At 33.1% G+C, this 11,473-nt stretch overlaps 4 protein-coding genes across 9 annotated transcripts; 3 read left to right on the top strand and 1 right to left on the bottom strand.

The window, feature by feature from the left end:
• Window positions 1–615: 615 nt before the first annotated feature.
• LOC109503911 (uncharacterized) lies at window positions 616–3,645 on the top strand. 3 transcript variants are annotated; one of them, XR_003113006.1, is made up of 5 exons: window positions 616–1,047; window positions 1,169–1,477; window positions 1,781–2,342; window positions 2,485–2,544; window positions 3,107–3,645. XR_003113006.1 is itself a non-coding variant. In XM_025299407.1 (2 exons), the coding sequence occupies exon 2, from the start codon at window positions 1,444–1,446 to the stop codon at window positions 2,014–2,016; it is 573 nt and encodes a 190-aa protein (XP_025155192.1). In that variant the 5' UTR covers window positions 616–1,047; window positions 1,169–1,443; the 3' UTR covers window positions 2,017–2,358. The 3 variants fall into 3 exon arrangements, 1 of the variants encoding a protein (XP_025155192.1); XR_003113005.1 differs by having other exon boundaries at window positions 1,781–2,362; window positions 3,107–3,644; XM_025299407.1 differs by lacking the exons at window positions 2,485–2,544; window positions 3,107–3,645 and having other exon boundaries at window positions 1,169–2,358.
• Window positions 3,646–5,543: 1,898 nt separating this feature from the next.
• Window positions 5,544–7,089, top strand: LOC105187875 (uncharacterized). 2 transcript variants are annotated; one of them, XM_025299405.1, is made up of 6 exons: window positions 5,544–5,855; window positions 5,977–6,138; window positions 6,213–6,345; window positions 6,466–6,590; window positions 6,670–6,814; window positions 6,924–7,089. In XM_025299405.1, exons 1-6 carry the CDS (start codon window positions 5,796–5,798, stop codon window positions 7,073–7,075), a joined length of 777 nt encoding a protein of 258 aa, XP_025155190.1. In that variant the 5' UTR covers window positions 5,544–5,795; the 3' UTR covers window positions 7,076–7,089. The 2 variants fall into 2 exon arrangements, with proteins under 2 accessions (XP_025155190.1, XP_025155191.1); XM_025299406.1 differs by having other exon boundaries at window positions 5,777–5,889.
• On the bottom strand, window positions 6,927–7,688 carry LOC112588709 (uncharacterized). 2 transcript variants are annotated; one of them, XM_025299409.1, is made up of 4 exons: window positions 7,602–7,688; window positions 7,319–7,480; window positions 7,105–7,244; window positions 6,927–6,991 (listed from the first exon to the last, which is right to left on the bottom strand). In XM_025299409.1, coding segments are annotated over exons 1-4 (363 nt in total). In that variant the 5' UTR covers window positions 7,662–7,688; the 3' UTR covers window positions 6,927–6,990. The 2 variants fall into 2 exon arrangements, with proteins under 2 accessions (XP_025155194.1, XP_025155193.1); XM_025299408.1 differs by having other exon boundaries at window positions 6,936–6,978; window positions 7,113–7,244.
• A 1,111-nt stretch (window positions 7,689–8,799) lies between these two features.
• Window positions 8,800–10,982, top strand: LOC105181433 (proline-rich protein PRCC). Of its 2 annotated transcripts, XM_011138189.3 has the most exons (4): window positions 8,800–9,277; window positions 9,584–9,643; window positions 9,754–10,665; window positions 10,882–10,982. In XM_011138189.3, exons 1-3 carry the CDS (start codon window positions 8,909–8,911, stop codon window positions 10,645–10,647), a joined length of 1,323 nt encoding a protein of 440 aa, XP_011136491.2. In that variant the 5' UTR covers window positions 8,800–8,908; the 3' UTR covers window positions 10,648–10,665; window positions 10,882–10,982. The 2 variants fall into 2 exon arrangements, with proteins under 2 accessions (XP_011136491.2, XP_025155189.1); XM_025299404.1 differs by lacking the exon at window positions 10,882–10,982 and having other exon boundaries at window positions 9,754–10,815.
• Window positions 10,983–11,473: the final 491 nt, after the last annotated feature.

Genomic DNA, 11,473 nt, shown 5'->3' with positions numbered 1-11,473 from the left:
ATGATAGACACACTCTTATTTTTCTGCCTTCACATTCTAATGTAAAATAACCTCGCAACCTTCTTATCTAGCAGACAGCTAGCGAACTGTACGATTTTTCCTCGCAAACATGACGTATTCTGACGTCATATAGTACAGCCAATTAAAAACGTGGAGGCAGTTTGCGATTCTTTGATTTTAGGCTTTTTACCTCCGCCTGTTTAGAGTGGAATATTTGGTCTGTTCTTTTTAGCTGCACTACTGAACTGGTGCAATAAGTTAAAGTGAGAAAAAATATAGTTGTCTCATTCTAATTTATTGCACTAGTTCCGCAGTTCAGCTGAAAAGAACAGACCAATTATGTCTCCGGTTCTCTTTCTTTTCGTGAAACAAAGCGTATGTAAACAAGACGATTGACATTAAAGATTATAAAATGTATTTACTCATAATAGTATAATCATAACACAAAAAGTATAATCGTAACACAATGAGTCTATATTGTTGTGTATACTGCAGTAATGCATATAAAAGTGACAAACAGATTATTTTCTACCGGTATGTAATTATACCCATCGTCATATGTCCATATTCATCATATTTCCATACAAAAAATCGTCATTTTTCCATATGCGTGTATTTATATCAGACGTATTTTCTTCTCTTTGCCTTTCACAATTCCCCTTTCTCTATATTCTCCTACTTCTGTTTCCCCTGTCACGGAAGACTGCTTTACCCACATTTTACCACCACGCATCGTTAGAAAGCGATAGATTGCTCAACGAAAGCATGTTGTCTCTTTCGAATATAGAACGCCTCCTTCGCTGAACGCGCGGTCTATTTATTATACGTCTATGGTTGTATATTATGCGTTATGCAGAAGTCTGTGCTCTGGCCCTTACGTTTACGAATTTTTACTTGCGTTGCTCCATATGATGGTACGTGTTGGAGACTTGCGACTTTACGGTTACGTTTAAGAAATTTTTACGTGCCTTTAACATATTGAATTAATTTAAGGATATTGAGAAAGAAAGTATGAAACCAAAGAATCAAACTATACAATCATCAGTAGTAAGTTTTAGAAAACTTCTGAAAAAAGTTTACTGATTTGTTTATGTATATCTGTGTGTGTCTGTGCGTGTGTGTGTGTGTATATGTAGTAAATTTTAAGTGAATTTTTTTATCATTTTAGAAAGGCTGTGGACTCTTTTCCATCTGAGTACCACTAAAAGCAGAAACAACAAAGCATAATAATACTCTAATACCTCAAGTTGTTAAAAATACACTAATGAAACCAAGTATTCATCAAACAAAAATATAAAAACAATCTAGTACAAGTCAGATTAATAATTCTAAAGCAGAAAAGATAGTCATAAATAAAATATGTACTGAAACGAATTCTGATGATGAAGATTAAGCAGTTGACTTTTTGGTCTAACTTCAAGTAAGGACGTACCAGATGATTCTATGATGGTATCTTCAGATTCCGAGTTATATTCAGGTGATTTGACTGGTAAATTGAATGATGAAAAAACTAAACTCACAAAGCATGTACAAAATTATACATCATGCAACTCTCCCTATACTGGTTCCATTATTTCAACGAATAGCCAACTAAACAGTTCAAATAAAACATTAATAAGTAATGTTATGAATTTGTCTAAAGAAGAAATTTTATTGAAAAATAAAGCAGAGGTTGGCCCGCCAAATTGGAAGCCGACTAAGAACAGCAAAATATGTAGTTTGCATTTAAGCAGAAATGATATAGCAGGTATGGGATATACTCGTGTAATTTTACGTCCAGATGCGGTGCCAAGAGGTCAGTCTTCAAATAATGAAGAAAATGAGCAGTGTAATACATTGTTAAATGTAAAAGAAGTTTTCAATATTGAAAATAGTAAAACCAGTATCTTGACTGACAGTATTGATCATAATTATATTGATAACGAAGCTGCTATAAAGAACACATTTAATGGAATTATCATATACACCTATCAAAAAAGGAGTTATACACCTGAATACAAAACAGATAGCTGTTGAAATGAAACCAGGAGAATATTCCATTATATCCGATACACAAAGTATTAGAAACAACTCAACAAATACAGACTCAGAGGAAGAAACATCTATTGAGGAGACGGTTCAATCTAAAAATTTAAAGAAATTACAAAATGAAAATAGAACATTGAAATGGAAGTTGCAGAGACGTGATAAAAATATTAGTTCAATGGAAACAATGCTTAATGAATTACAACAAAAGTAAATCATGGATAATGACAGTTCGCAATTACTAAAAGAACACTTTGGTGGTGTTATGTTCGAAATTATGCAAAATGAAGTAAAAAACCAGAAGCGCAAAAGTAAAGGTGAACGTTATACAGACGAGGTGAAAGAGTTTGCTTTATCCTTTTTATTTTTTTTATTTTTCATCACCAAAAGGTTATGCATTTTGTAGGTAATAGGTTTTCTTTTTCCTTTCTTTTTTAATGTCCTTATTGTCCGTTACAGATACATTAAAACAACACAGATACTTTCTACAAACGTCTTAATGATGTTCCAAGATTCTAAGTATGTTTTTTGAGATGTTCTTAGAACATTGTATGCTGCATGAACATAAGTTCTATTTTATTAAATAACCTGTTTTTCATAAAAAAATAACTAATTATTAACATTTTCTATTTTTAACTCGTTTCTTCTTCAATATTCTGTTCTGTTCTTCAATACAAATAGTTCATATTATTATAAAATATTTTTAAACTCTTTTTATAAAATTTTGCATGGTGTGCAATTTAACTAGATGTTAAATTTAAAAATTTTTAAAGTTAAATATTTAATTAACTTGTAACTGGTGAATGGTAATAAAACTTGATTTTATATTTATTGCATTGTTGATATTACATGTATTTATGAAAAAATAATTTGTTACTGTTATTCATAGAAAAAAACTGTAGTGAAGCAAATTGTTGATGTGAAGTTGAAAAAATGCTGCAATTTTAATATAAAATGGGATCATATTTTTATTGCTTAATAATTGCATCTTGTATATGTTACAATGAAATAATGTTAATGTTCGTTATTAGTGTAAACTCTATATATATATTTTTTTAGTAAAATATTACATATTTTCCAGGAAAATGTTCAGATTACCTGCTCCATCAACTTTGAGAAAACTACTATTGTCAGTTGATGCAGAGCCTGGCTTCCATGAAAACATATTATCCGAGATAGGAAAACTGTCGACAGATGATCGATATTGTAATCTCGTGTTAGATGCCATGGCACTTAGAAAACAAATGATATGGGATGATTATAAGCATCAAATGGTAGGCATACCTGATTATGGAAATATGGGACTGTTGGGAAAAATGGATTCCAAAGACAGGATCGCAACCGAGGCATTGATGTTTATGCTTGTTAGTCTTAATGGAAAGTGGAAGTGGCCTATTGCCTAATTTTTTAAAAGCAATATGACATCAATAATGCAGACTGAGCTAATAAAATCTGCATTAATATTGACTGATAAGTATAATATATGTTCATGTTACGTATATATATATTTTATATATGCAATGTTGAAATACATGTTATGAAATAATGTTTAAAAATAAAAAACAAGTACAGAACAGTTTTCTCGTCTTTTTGTGTGCTGACGAACTGATTTTATGCGTCTTGCGCCATACCTTTGTTCCTACTCTATATTTCTGCGCTATTCCGTATTTATCCGCCTGTATTTTACGCTTTTTCGCGGCTTGCTGTAAATGTTCGCGCGATTCTAATACTCTCTTGTTCCTTTTTTCAGGTGCGTAACTAAACTCTTGTGCCCCTTCCATCGGTACTAATTCCGGCGGTAGCTTTATTAACGCGACTCCTCCTGCTCTAAGCCTAAATATAAAAGGTTCTACTTCATTACATATATGATCTTTTTTATTTAATCTCATCTGAATTTATATCAATTTTTCCTTTTTTGGCATATATAAATATGTGAAAATAGTTAATAAATTAAGTAAACTTTACACACACACGTATATATTTATATATATATACATATATATATATATATATATATATACACAGGGTGTCCCATTTTACCTGACAAATTGTAATATCTGGGAAGCTACATATCGGATCAAAAAAAGTGGGTAATGAAATTTGTTCGCCTCGAAGGGGGACATCCAACGATATCAAACTCGACCTCCCACCCTACTCCCGGGGGGTGGGGGTGGGGGACAACTTTGAAATCTTAAATGGGAACCCCCATTTTTTATTGCAGATTCGGATTCTACGTCACAAAACATGTAAGTTTCGTCCGAAACTTTTTTTTTATTCGTGATAGATGGCGCTGTAATCGCAAAAAATTAGATTTTCTACAATTCTCCAGAAATGATCATTGAATTGAAAAATAAAAAAATACCTGTTCAATATTTTTAAAAATATTTTTAAAAAACATAACAGTTATTCCTCCCCATCCCCTCGGGGTAGGGTGGATGGTAACGTTCAAATCTCAAATGAGAACCCACATTTTTCATTGCAGAATTAGATTTTACGTGAAGTTTTCATGGAAACAATTTTTTTCATTCGCAATAGATAGCGTTGAATTTTTCCGAGAAACTACTTTTAGCATTACCCAGGAACAACGACGAGGACGTAGTAGTTTTCTGTTCCCTTCGAGATGCTTGTTTTAGGTGAGTCCCCTCGCCTCTCACCATCGGGGTGATTTTGCATAATGAACGAATGAAAAAAATTGTTACCATAAAAACTTCACGTAAAATCTAATTCTGCAATGAAAAATGTGGGTTCTCATTTGAGATTTGAACGTTACCATCCACCCTATCCCGAGGGGATGGGGAGGAATAACTGTTATGTTTTTTAAAAATATTTTTAAAAATATTGAACAGGTATTTTTTTATTTTTCAATTCAATGATCATTTCTGGAGAATTGTAGAAAATCTAATTTTTTGCGATTACAGCGCCATCTATCACGAATAAAAAAAAAGTTTCGGACGAAACTTACATGTTTTGTGACGTAGAATCCGAATCTGCAATAAAAAATGGGGGTTCCCATTTAAGATTTCAAAGTTGCCCCCCACCCCCACCCCCCTGTACGGGAGTAGGGTGGGAGGTCGAGTTTGATATCATTGGATGTCCCCCTTCGAGACGAACAAAGTTCATTACCCACTTTTTTGATCCGACATGTAGTTTTCCAGATATTACGATTTGTCAGGTTAAATGGGACACCCTGTATATGTATATATATATATATATATATATACATTTCACAATGTTTCCTTATAATAAAGAAAATAATTACATATTTCTTTCCATATTTCTCTTTATTTTATTTGATTTTCCTACGTATATTAAATTTTAATTAAAATATCTGATATTGACTTCAGTAGTGACTGTTCGTGTGATTTCTGTTTGTGTGAGTACTGGTACCTTCATCATGGCGGAATACACCCCCTCCACTTGCGACACGTTTTGCCAGAAGTCAGCGGTCTAGTTAGTATATAAAAGTCTGTGGGGACACCATTAACCGTACCACGTCTGGTAATGTTTTCTCTCTCGATTGTGCGACGTGCGATAAGGATGCAACATCGGAACGTCTCCCACTACTTCTTCTTCACTTCTTTCGCGCTGTACAGTCGCGAGCATAAAAGTTTGTGACCGTTTTTTTGCAACTTTCGGAACGCATCTCGACTCGAGAAGAATGAGAGTCACTGCTCCGCCTGTAGAGCACGCCTGCGCAATGACTCACGACGAAAGGCGAGAAATGAAATATACGCGGTGGGACATATTATAATAATACAGACTCAGATGAAATGAATACTCCAGTATTAAATGGAAATGAGGGAACACAGAACAGACAAGAATCATCCGATGTAAGTCTTATACTCCGAAGGACATCCGAAAAAGGTAAAATACGAACTTAATTAAGAGAATTAAGCTGCATTACGATAGTTACGATTCTGTTATATATTTATATATGATTTATTGTTCCAGCAACAGCCATCTTCTATAGCAGAAGCAATGATGTTAGATACAGAAGCAACTGTTATAGCGAATTTTGAATTTTTGGGACATACAGACATGGACATGGAAGAGGAAGAAGGAGATGGAGACGATGAAATTTATGATGCAAATACAGATACCAAACCAAATAAAGTAACGCTTACTATCATCTTGCATTTTAATGATATTGTTCACGCTATTTGTTAACATAATTTCTTATTTTTCAGGCATCTATCTTCCTTCTAGCGGAAGATGTTGATACAGATGCAGAGGCAGAAGTATTAAATGAATTAAATTTCCTCACAGAAATTGAAGAATCGCCACCTGGTTCTATCCATCTGGAAATGAATTCTTCAAAGGGTAGTTAGTTAGTAAATCCCTTTTTATTCGTATACTTTAAGATAAAATATAAACCAATCACAATAATAGATGTTTTATAATATTGTCACATATAATCACATAATCTAATGATGCCTGTAGGTTTATTACATAGAGGATTACAACAAGATCCAAGACGCCCAAATAATAAAGAAGGCCGTGACTCCACGCTGGAATTCGGAGAATTACAATTATGTGTCAACAATGATGCAGAAATATCGTACGATGTAAGTTCCAAGAATTTTCCCCTGTATTTCAGTCGAGTCGTTTTTTCAGCTATGTAAGTTACAATTTGAATGAATACAGTTTGATCTCTTCGAACGTTCCGATAATCTCTGCAAGCATCACGGATGTGAGAAGATATCTACATTGGGCGACTGCTGCTTTTGCGTAAGCGGATGTTCCGAGCCGAGGTACGATCACACAAAATGCTGCATAGAAATGGGTCTAGGTGAGTGGAATAAAAAAATTACATCGTAAAAATAAAAAATAATAAAACTTACATCGTACGATATTTCTGCATCATTTTTAACACATAATTGTAATTCTCCGAATTCCAGCGTGGAGTCACGGCCTTCTTTATTATTTGGGCGTCTTGGATCTTGTTGTAATCCTCTATGTAATAAACCTACAGGCATCATTAGATTATGTGATTATATGTGACAATATTATAAAACATCTATTATTGTGGTTGGTTTATATTTTATCTTAAAGTATACGAATAAAAAGGGATTTACTGACTAACTACCCTTTGAAGAATTCATTTCCAGATGGATAGAACCAGGTGGCGATTCTTCAATTTCTGTGAGGAAATTTAATTCATTTAATACTTCTGCCTCTGCATCTGTATCAACATCTTCCGCTAGAAGGAAGATAGATGCCTGAAAAATAAGAAATTATGTTAACAAATAGCGTGAACAATATCATTAAAATGCAAGATGATAGTAAGCGTTACTTTATTTGGTTTGGTATCTGTATTTGCATCATAAATTTCATCGTCTCCATCTCCTTCTTCCTCTTCCATGTCCATGTCTGTATGTCCCAAAAATTCAAAATTCGCTATAACAGTTGCTTCTGTATCTAACATCATTGCTTCTGCTATAGAAGATGGCTGTTGCTGGAACAATAAATCATATATAAATATATAACAGAATCGTAACTATCGTAATGCAGCTTAATTCTCTTAATTAAGTTCGTATTTTACCTTTTTCGGATGTCCTTCGGAGTATAAGACTTACATCGGATGATTCTTGTCTGTTCTGTGTTCCCTCATTTCCATTTAATACTGGAGTATTCATTTCATCTGAGTCTGTATTATTATAATATGTCCCACCGCGTATATTTCATTTCTCGCCTTTCGTCGTGAGTCACTGCGCAGGCGTGCTCTACAGGCGGAGCAGTGACTCTCATTCTTCTCGAGTCGAAATGCGTTCCGAAAGTTGCAAAAAAACGGTCACAAACTTTTATGCTCGCGACCGTACAGTACGCCCATATGCGTATGCGTATATACCTGTCATCGCTTTCGACTGTTTTACAGGCGTATACGGCATCGCCGAGGGACACCATACCTGCCTCTGAGTGTACTTCCCGCTTAAGGCTAATATTACATGTGTCGTACGACAAGCTTTTCGGATACATTGATTGGCGTACGCGGAGCAATCCTAGAAATATTCTATTTGTTAACCAATCAACGTATTCGAAAAGATTATCGTACGACAAATGTAATAGCCTAAGAGCCAGAGCATAGACTTCTGCATAATGCATAATACACAACGCATAAGAGAATCTACCAATTAGAGTTCTTCATTTCTGTCCTGAGGAGGGAAATGGAGAAAACTAATTGGTTTATTCTCTTATGCGTTATGTATTATATGTTATGCAAAAGCCTGTGCTCTTGCCCTAAAGCGGAAAGCACACACGCGTAAAGAAATCAACCAATTAGAATCTTTATTTCTATTGCCATATTGGAAATTAAAGACTCTGATTGGTTCATTTTCTTATGTGTGTGTATTATGCCTTTATGCAAAAGTGCTCGCTTCACGCTTACCCCTCCCCTTAACGTAGCTGGCGAATGACATATGGGTATACCTTAAGCGAGAAGCACACATTTTTGCATAAAGGCATAATACATAACACATAAGAAAATGAACCAATCAGAATCTTTAATTTTCAGCAAGGCGATAGAAATAAAGATTCTAATTGGTTGATTTTTTTGCGCATTGTGCATTATGCCTTTATGCAAGAGTGTGTGCTTCCCGCTTTACTACTTAAAACCATATACCGAACGAACGAACGAGCTTCACGCATCAACCTTATTCTTGCAGCTATTGTAGATGAGCCTTTAAGCAGCTGCTTCTCTTCTTCTGCTAAACGCGACCATATATTAAAAGAAAGAGAAAGATAAAGATAGAGAGGAAGAGTGTGAGATAAAATTAATAAGAGAGAGTGAAAGATAAAAAAAGTTTAAGGTCTGTCAAACAGTTGTTTTGATATATGTGAACATATACATTAATATAAACAAATTTAAGCATTTTCTTGATTAAAAATGAGTCTTGTAGCATACGATAGTAGTGATGAAGGTTCTGAAAATGAAGAAAATGAGTCTATGGAAACTATTATTGCAAACAATAACAATGATGGAATGAAAAATATAACGGTACAAGCAAACTCGAGATTATCCTTACCTGCTCCAAAAGTAGTTTCAAGCACAAACGATGAAGAGGAGAAAGAAGAGAACACTTTAGAGGAGAACTTTAGAAACTTCCTCGATATGCTACCAAAGCCAAAAGATTCAAATTCAGCAGGAAACATTGAAGAAAATGATGATATTTTGTTAAAGAAAGAAGTAGAAAATAAAGTCATAAAATCAGCAAAAAAGCAGACAGTGAAAATAACAGTGCCTTCTTTATTGGAGGTAAGCTGCATAGAAACATAGTATCAATAGATTGAGCCTTTGTTACTTTTTTCTATTTGTCAAAAACTTTGGTGCCAGCAAATGTTAAGACTGAAAATTGAGAAATTAATTAGTATATTACTAATTACTACATTACTATCACAATTTACTTTCACAATCCTAATATTCACTAATGATAGGCCTTTAATTATGGCTATGTCTATTTTTACTATGTCTGTGATAAACACACATCTGTATATTTATTTCAAAATATAAATTTTATTTGTTATATTGTACTTAAATATTATCTTTAACATATTGGATTAGTTTAAGGATATTGAGGAAGAAAGTATGAAACCAAAGAACCAAACTATACAATCATCAGTAGTAAGTTTTAAAAAACTTCTGAAAAAAGTTTACTGATTTGTTTATGTATATCTGTGTGTCTGTGTGTGTGTGTGTATAGTATATTTTAAGTGAATGTTTTATCATTTTAGAAAGGCTGTGGACTCTTTTCCATCTTAGTACCACCAAAAGCAGAAGCAACAAGGAATAATAATACTCTAATTCCTCAAGTTATTAAAAATACACTAATGAAACCAAGTATTCATCAAGCAAAAATACAAAAACAATCTGATACAAGATATCAGATTAATAATTCTAAAGCAGAAAAGATAGTCATGAATAAAGTATGTACTGAAACAAATTCTGATGATGAAGATGAAGCAGTTGACTTTTTTGGTCTAACTTCAAGTAAGGACGTACCAGATGATTCTATGATGGTATCTTCAGATTCCGAGTTATATTCAAGTGATTTCACTGGTAAATTGAATGATGAAAAAACTAAACTCACAAAGCATGTACAAAATGATACATCATGCAACTCTCCCTATACTGGTTCCATTATTTCAACAAATAGCCAACTAAACAGTTCAAATAAAACATTAATAAGTAATGTTATGAATTTGTCTAAAGAAGAAATTTTATTGAAAAATAAAGCAGAGGTTGGCCCGAAGTTACCTATTCCTGAGCAGGAATATAACATTGATACACAAGGTAATATAGCATTTGATGAGAAGGCCATTGAATACCTCTGTGGAAGACGAGGTGTAAAACGTAAAGATAGAGAAATTGACGAAGCAAACATAATTGAGATAAATGGAGAGGATATAAAACCAGACGAAAGAGAGTGGCTGGTAAAGGCATTAACAGAAGAATCTGTACAAAGGCCAGTTTCTATGCAGAATTGTGGAATCAACTCTCAATCCAAGAAGAAGCATCAAATTACTTATTTGGCGCATCAGGCTAAAGCTATGGAACTGGAACTAAAAAATCAGTGGTCTCAAAATAGAATGGCACGAAAACAAACAAAATCAAAATATGGTTTTTAAAACCATGTGAATATATGTGTATGTATAAGTATCTCTTAAATATAGAATTTTATTTATAACTCAAATTATATAATATTACTTGTAACTCAAATTATTACTAATAATTGTCGATAATACTTGAGAAAATAGAACGTTTTATTGATATATTTAAGGTACAATTGAAGCCAATATTCAATCATTCATCCTTCCAAATATTTATCCTAACTGCTCAAATTCTTTTCTTTTGTTTTCCAGCATTAATTTAGCTCCTGTTAAATTAGGTGGTAAATCATGATATGGATCCAAAAATTGCTTAATGTTAGCCAGGTTACCCAACAATTCCAAATATAGTTTATATTTTTCTATTACTGATTTCTCTTATATTGATTTCTGGAAATTTCAAAATCATCAAATTAACAAAAATCAAGGCGCTATTGTAACAATATATTCTTGAGACTAAATAAAGCAAGAAAGTCTAGTACTACTTTTTCTTCTGACAAATAGTTAGCGAGATATCGTACGTTAAATATTGAAAAAATTATCAAGTTTTCCTCAAATATCTCAAAAAATATTAGACAAATAAAAAAAATGTTTTAGACAAAAGTTGTTCAAATTAACTAGTAGAAAAAAACAGTGCAATAAAAAATAAGGGTTCTCATTTAAAAAACGCAAGTTGACCTTCAAATGACCTTGAAAATAGAGGTCAAGGTCATCATAAGGTAGCTCACTTAAATCCTTACTTTTATTCAGATCATTTCCTTAAAACTTCCTTGTACATAAAACACCTTGTACATATATGTATATATTGTTACGTCCCGTATAGAATTTTTTGGATTTCTTGGGGGCG

This window comes from Harpegnathos saltator, unplaced genomic scaffold (genome assembly GCF_003227715.2).
Source record: "Harpegnathos saltator strain DR-91 unplaced genomic scaffold, Hsal_v8.6 scaffold275, whole genome shotgun sequence".
Lineage (NCBI taxonomy): Eukaryota > Metazoa > Arthropoda > Insecta > Hymenoptera > Formicidae > Harpegnathos > Harpegnathos saltator.
This window is presented reverse-complemented; position numbering and strand designations above follow the sequence as displayed.

Coding starts and splice junctions, on each gene's coding strand:
- LOC109503911 (XM_025299407.1), top strand. CDS start 1,444: ATGATGGTATCTTCAGATTCCGAGTTATATTCAGGTGATTTGACTGGT.
- LOC112588709 (XM_025299408.1), bottom strand. CDS start 7,661: ATGAATACTCCAGTATTAAATGGAAATGAGGGAACACAGAACAGACAA. Junction 7,245..7,318: donor CAGATACCAAACCAAATAAA/GTAACGCTTACT, acceptor CTTATTTTTCAG/GCATCTATCTTCCTTCTAGC. Junction 6,979..7,112: donor TGGAAATGAATTCTTCAAAG/GGTAGTTAGTCA, acceptor TTTATTACATAG/AGGATTACAACAAGATCCAA.
- LOC105181433 (XM_011138189.3), top strand. CDS start 8,909: ATGAGTCTTGTAGCATACGATAGTAGTGATGAAGGTTCTGAAAATGAA. Junction 9,278..9,583: donor CAGTGCCTTCTTTATTGGAG/GTAAGCTGCATA, acceptor ATATTGGATTAG/TTTAAGGATATTGAGGAAGA. Junction 9,644..9,753: donor AAACTATACAATCATCAGTA/GTAAGTTTTAAA, acceptor TTATCATTTTAG/AAAGGCTGTGGACTCTTTTC.
- LOC105187875 (XM_025299405.1), top strand. CDS start 5,796: ATGAATACTCCAGTATTAAATGGAAATGAGGGAACACAGAACAGACAA. Junction 6,346..6,465: donor GGAAATGAATTCTTCAAAGG/GTAGTTAGTTAG, acceptor TGATGCCTGTAG/GTTTATTACATAGAGGATTA. Junction 6,591..6,669: donor ATGCAGAAATATCGTACGAT/GTAAGTTCCAAG, acceptor GAATGAATACAG/TTTGATCTCTTCGAACGTTC.